The sequence below is a fragment of the Coregonus lavaretus genome (assembly GCF_964263955.1).
Source record: "Coregonus lavaretus genome assembly, chromosome: 21".
In the NCBI taxonomy this organism is placed as follows: Eukaryota; Metazoa; Chordata; class Actinopteri; order Salmoniformes; family Salmonidae; genus Coregonus; species Coregonus lavaretus.
In genome coordinates this window covers 38,600,172-38,605,934 of record NC_140008.1, presented here as the reverse complement: position 1 = coordinate 38,605,934, position 5,763 = coordinate 38,600,172, and the positions used below count along the sequence as shown (strand labels likewise).

The 5,763-nt window shown below is 46.3% G+C and overlaps 1 protein-coding gene across 2 annotated transcripts; it reads left to right on the top strand.

Annotated features, from left to right (window-relative positions):
- Window positions 1-1,579: 1,579 nt before the first annotated feature.
- Window positions 1,580-4,832, top strand: LOC311148417 (liprin-beta-2-like). 2 transcript variants are annotated; one of them, XR_014614897.1, is made up of 4 exons: window positions 1,580-1,900; window positions 3,358-3,599; window positions 4,310-4,417; window positions 4,692-4,832. XR_014614897.1 is itself a non-coding variant. In XM_084185383.1 (3 exons), the coding sequence occupies exons 1-3, from the start codon at window positions 1,837-1,839 to the stop codon at window positions 4,331-4,333; spliced, it is 330 nt and encodes a 109-aa protein (XP_084041509.1). In that variant the 5' UTR covers window positions 1,580-1,836; the 3' UTR covers window positions 4,334-4,485. The 2 variants fall into 2 exon arrangements, 1 of the variants encoding a protein (XP_084041509.1); XM_084185383.1 differs by lacking the exon at window positions 4,692-4,832 and having other exon boundaries at window positions 4,310-4,485.
- The last annotated feature ends 931 nt before the right edge of the window (window positions 4,833-5,763 follow it).

Sequence of the window (5,763 nt, the reverse complement as noted above, 5' to 3'; positions counted from 1 at the left end):
GTGAACTGATTTGGGCGTGTGTGTGTTAAAGAGACAGACAGGGAGGGACAAAGAGAGAGAGAGGCTACATTACTTGTACTGAAACTGTTCTCTTCTCTCTTTCAATGCAGCAAAGCGGTCAATGACTTTCTCATTGAAATCAGGCATGCTGAGGACTAGTTCCCTCTCCATGGAAAGCATGGCCAGTGCATTCAGACGTTCCTGGCCCATTGAATTTCGCAGGAATGTCTTAACTCGTGTCAAAGTTGAGAAACATCTCTCAGCTTCAGCTGTTGTCATGGGAGTAGTTATGAGGATGTTCAACAGAGTCACAGTCTCAGAGAACGTCTCCTGGAGGTTGTAGCTCATAAGAACCTGGTACAGTGCCAGTGCACCACAGTTTGACTTTCACGTCGTCGGCAAAAAGACAGTTCAGTCTCTCCAAAAGCACACTGGCGATTGAGACTGAGGTTGATTCCGAGATGGGAAGGAACTCAAAAAAGCGCTCCTGCACTTTGTGGTTGCTATCTATGTACCTCAGCACAAGCACCAGCTGTGTCTGTGTAGAAACGTCCGTGGTCTCGTCAGCTTGGATAGCTACGAAGTTCGCCGACTTCACCTCCTCCACAATATGTTCCCTCATGACCGCTAGCATACACTCCAGTAGCTCGTTTTGAATGGTCTTTGATGTGAACTTCTTTCAAAGAGACAATCGAGTTGCACTGAACGCTAGCCATGTTGATAGTAGTACGTGAATTGATTGACGCTGCTACCCGCTCTTTTCTTAGTTACGTTCATGGTTATGTTACGTATGACGAAAGCGCGTAAGTGCAAGCCCTCAGAAACCCATAGAGATTGTATTGAAAGCTCTGATATTTGAAAAAAAAAGATTTTACATGATAGTCTATGAGAGACCCTTGGGCGATTTTCAACCTGACTGAAATCGCCCCAAAAGGGGCGGGGCCATTTGAAGCACGACTTTAGCCTGATTGGACATTTAGTGGCAGATCAGACATCTAGATTAGAACACTGATAACTACTGTTGCCGTGATATAATTGATTAGAAAAAAAATCCCTTCCTTTTCCCGTTTGGCAGTGCGTCGCCCATATCGCCCTAATGAACACACCGCCCCTGCTCTGGAGAGCCCTGCGGTTGCGGACGGTGCAGTTGTTGTACCAGGCAGTGATAGGCAGTGTACAGTGCTATGGTGATTGCGTCATCTGTGGATCTGTTGGGGCGGTATGCAGATTGTAGTGGGTCTCAGGTGTCGGGTAAGGTGGAGGTGATATGGTCCTTAACTAGCCTTTCAAAGCACTTCATGATGACAGAAGTGAGTGCTACGGGGCGATAGTCATTTAGTTCAGTTACCTTCCGAACCTGTGAATGAAGTTAACGAGAACATCTTAAAGAAATAAAGGGAAGACAAATGGAGTACTTGAAGAAAAACACAAACACAAACAATGCCAAGGTTGCGCTCCCATCCCAAGTGGATAGGACTGCTGACAATGGCAAGAACTCCGCCCGCAAAATGAGAGGAACATTTAAAGCCAAAAGGAGGATATGTATATGGGAAAAAGGGCTGGGGCAGCTGTTGTTGTTTTGCTGTAAATAGATCTAAGAGGCAAAGAGAACTCCCTAAAGCTCCAGTCAACTGAATGCTGATTATAATCTGTCTGACATGATTGAAAACTGTCCCCATCTCTTACTCCCCTCCCTTCTGCTCCTCTCTGTCTCTCTCTCCGGCTCTACTATCACTCCCTCCATCCCTCTCCCTCTCTCTCGCTTTCTCTATTTCAATTTCTCCTATCGGTGCATGGTGATCCGGTGAGTAACAGTGTATGAAGTAGCCCGTTGCCATGGCGTCAGATGCCAGCCACATGCTGGAGGCAGCCTTGGAGCAAATGGATGACATTATCGCTGGTAAGCTTCTATTTTATTAAGACCTCCTCAAAGACAACCCGGCTTGCAATTACTGCTCTCTTTAGACTGGTATTTGGTAATGTCTTGAAGGTTTCATTGAGATTTAAATATATTAACTTAGAGTAGGAATGTTACATTTTGTTCAGTTCTTTCTAAGCATAATCAAAATAAATTGTGTACTTTGGATTTTAGTTGAAATGATGAAAGGAAAGTTCCTCTTAGGATCTTGAAGTTTGAGATACTGGGATTAAGCTTGTTCCAACTAGAGCAGATTTACTTGGGGAAACTCAGCAGGTTTTGAATAGATGGTCCTTGTCAGTAGGCTACTGTACATCAACCATTCTGCTAGTCTTTTACGCTGCCTCTCTTCTTCCCCCACCTGGTCTATTCCATGTATACCCTATCATTTATATTACATTTCCATTTTGGTCATTTAGCAGACACTCTTATCCAGAGCAATTTACAGTCAGTGCATTCAACTAAGGTCGATAAAACAACCACATATCAATGTCATAGAATGAAAAAAACGTTCCTCAATAAAGCAGCTATCAGCAAAATCAGTGCTAGCAAGAAAGACAAATACAACATCCTTGTCTGTAGTTGTCCACCACACTCTATAACTAGCTCTCTTTCCATATTGTTCAGCTCTCCATGTTTTCTTACAGGGGTGATACATTTCAGTCACCACTGTTTGTCATAACCATAGCAGGATATCAGATTACTCTGTTGGGGTTCCTCTAAGGGGCACAAGACAAACGGCTCTAATAATAGAGATAGCATAGTGCTAATGACCCCCAGTACACTGCAAGACAGAGAAAACCATGACATCACCCATAGAGATGGTCATACAGGCTAACATATTGCTAATAATGCTAACAATTCCTGTAATAGGCCTACAGCTAAGGTGACATGAGATCATGAATATATATCTGTGCAGACTAGTGCAATATTTAAAAGACCATCAGAGCACAGCACTTTGACACACTGCCTTTACTCAGAGAAGCAGTCAATACACCATGCAATGTCCCTACAATATCCCTATAGGGAACACTTGAGTTTTCAAAGCTGACAGCGTTCAGGCACTGTTGAAGCTAGCGTTGTAGTGGGAGGGTGCCCTCCAGTGGTTATGCTAGGTAGCAGTTGGATGTTTTCAATTATTTCACACATTATGTTGATGTATTCAGGTGACTCACATTGGAAATTCAAACTGGCATGATATATTCATCAGCACATAATACTTTCACTCAGCAATCCTAACCGCCTGTTTGTGGAGCAGTCACATACAATATAGTCAACAGCAAACAGTTTATAGTAGTCTGATTTCAGAAAATCAAAACAAGTCAAAATGGATTGTTAGACTCTGGGATAGCTAGTTTTAAGGCTCTGATGGCTGTATCACCCCTATGATCTTTGCCCTAACCATAACTTGAATCTAAATTATTTCATTTTATTGGCAGGAGGGTTCTGCGAGGCCTTCTTGAAGTTTGGGGCCCAGGGTTACCACTCCCAGGGTTCGAACTCTGCCCCCACCTTTGCCCTCACCTCAGCCATTAACCCCAACATCAGGGTGCTGCAGCTGGTAGAGGATCTCAGGGTAGCCCTGGAGGGCCAGGTGGACCAGGAGGAGCATGAGTCCATGAGCAGACAGGTCCCCATGGACACAGCACACACCCTGTTAGATTGGCTGGAGAAGGGAGGGGTGAGTAGCTTCAACACAGCCTAAACTCACTTCACACACTAAACTGGCTAGTGTGGTGTATTTATTCAGGAAACCTTGTTACTGGGTTCTATTGAGCATATGAACCATCTTTCAGAAGGGGGGGGGGGGGGATTATGGGGTGGAATAGAGACAAAAATAACAAAGTGATAGTGTTTGTGTAGGAGACGGAGAGGGATAAAAAGAGAGAGACAGACAGAAAGCAAGAGAGAGAGAGAGAGAGAGAGAGAGAGAGAGAGAGAGAGAGAGAGAGAGAGAGACAGAGAATAAAAGAGAGAGAGAGAGAGAGAGAGGGGAGGAGGAGAAAGGGAGGGAGAGGAGCCAGCTGGCGTGGTCTGAGTCGTAGTGCTGCAGTCTGATATTAGAGACTAGCCACTTCTCAGCCTGCCTCTGTCTGGGCTCCAAACCACACAGCCAGGGTCCGACCTAGACACAGCACACCATAGGGTCCCCACTACAGTCTCTCTGCAGCAAGAGAGAGAGTAGGAGGGGAAGAGGAGGAAGAAGCAGATAGAAGGATTCAAGGGGATTAACAGTGATAAAGTATCTTTCTTTCAGAAGCTCTGTTAAGTTTCTGAGCTCTTCTCTCTCTCTCTCTCTCTCTCTCTCTCTCTCTCTCTCTCTCTCTCTCTCTCTCTCTCTCTCTCTCTCTCTCTCTCTCTCTCTCTCTCTCTCTCTCTCTCTCTCTCTAGGATAAGTTACAGTGTAGAGTTTGAGGAAGAAAATAGTCAAAGCTACAATGGGCCAACAGAATGGAGTATAACATAGATTTCTATAAGCATGTTGCCTGGCTGAAAAAGGTTAGAGACTTTTTGAGGTTTCACTTTCATGCTTTTCCCTGCTTATATATCTGTACTGCATCTGTATAGAGGAATCTGGTTATTGTTATTGTACACAGACAGGGAAATCCCTTGCATACTGGAGATGCACATGGAGAAAGACTTGTGTTGTGGAGTTGTTCATTGTAACACAGTTGATTGATAGTACAGACTCATCTGTTTTGACCGTAAACTGGAAAGTTCTGTGTCATAGTAGTCACCTGTTCTATTGTCTGTCATTTCTGCACCTTCACAGAACAAGGCCCTTCAATTAACAGTTGGTATGGGAAAAGCTTGGCAATTGTTGAAGAGCAACAGGTAGCATTCAATAAAACATGGTAACCACCTTTCTGGAAAACACTTTGAACTCTCATATTACATTTACATTTTAGTCAATTAACAGAAGTTCTTATCCAGAGCATACATTTCCATACCTTTTTTATTTTCTTGTTTGTACTGGTCCCCCATGGGAATCCAACCCTGGCATCTACCACCTGAGCCACACAGGACCCAACTCTCCCTGCGTTTCTTTACTGTGCAGGAATAATACTTATACCCGAAAATCTGCAGGCGATTGTGATTGGATGAGCTTCTACATAGCCTTCATACATGGCACGATAACAGGAAAACTTGATTTCCGTATAGTTCAATTAGCAATATGGCTAATCTGTCAATCCATCTGTTGAGGAACTTGTACTGAATTTTAATGAAGAATGTGTGAAGGGGAGCAGGAACGGGCTGGACCGGGCTGGCGACGCGCACCACTGGCTTGGTGCGGGGAGCAGGAACGGGCGGATCGGGCTGGCGACGCGCACCACAGGCTTGGTACGAGGGACAGGAACAGGCCGGACCGTGCTGGCGACGCGCACCACAGGCTTGGTGCGAGGGACAGGAACAGGCCGGACCGTGCTGGCGACGCGCACCACAGGCTTGGTACGGGGAGCAGGAATGGGCCGGACCGGGCTGGCGACGCGCACCACAGGCTTGGTGTGAGGGACAGGAACAGGCCGGGCTGGACTGTGGAGACGGACTAGAGGTCTGGAGCGGAGAGCTGACACAACCCGTCCTGGCTGAATGCCTATCTCCACACCCTGTGTGTGAGGCATCAGCACAGGACGTACAGGGCTGTGCACTCGTACTGGCGCTACAGCACGTGGCACTGGCGCAGGATATCCGGGACCGAGGAGGGGTACTGGAGGCCACGAGCGTTGAGCCGGCACACTCCGTCCTGGCTACATGCCCACCTTAGCACGACACGTGCGTGGTGCTCGCACAGGACGTACAGGACTGTGCCGGAACACTCGCGGCACAGTACGTGGCTCCGCATA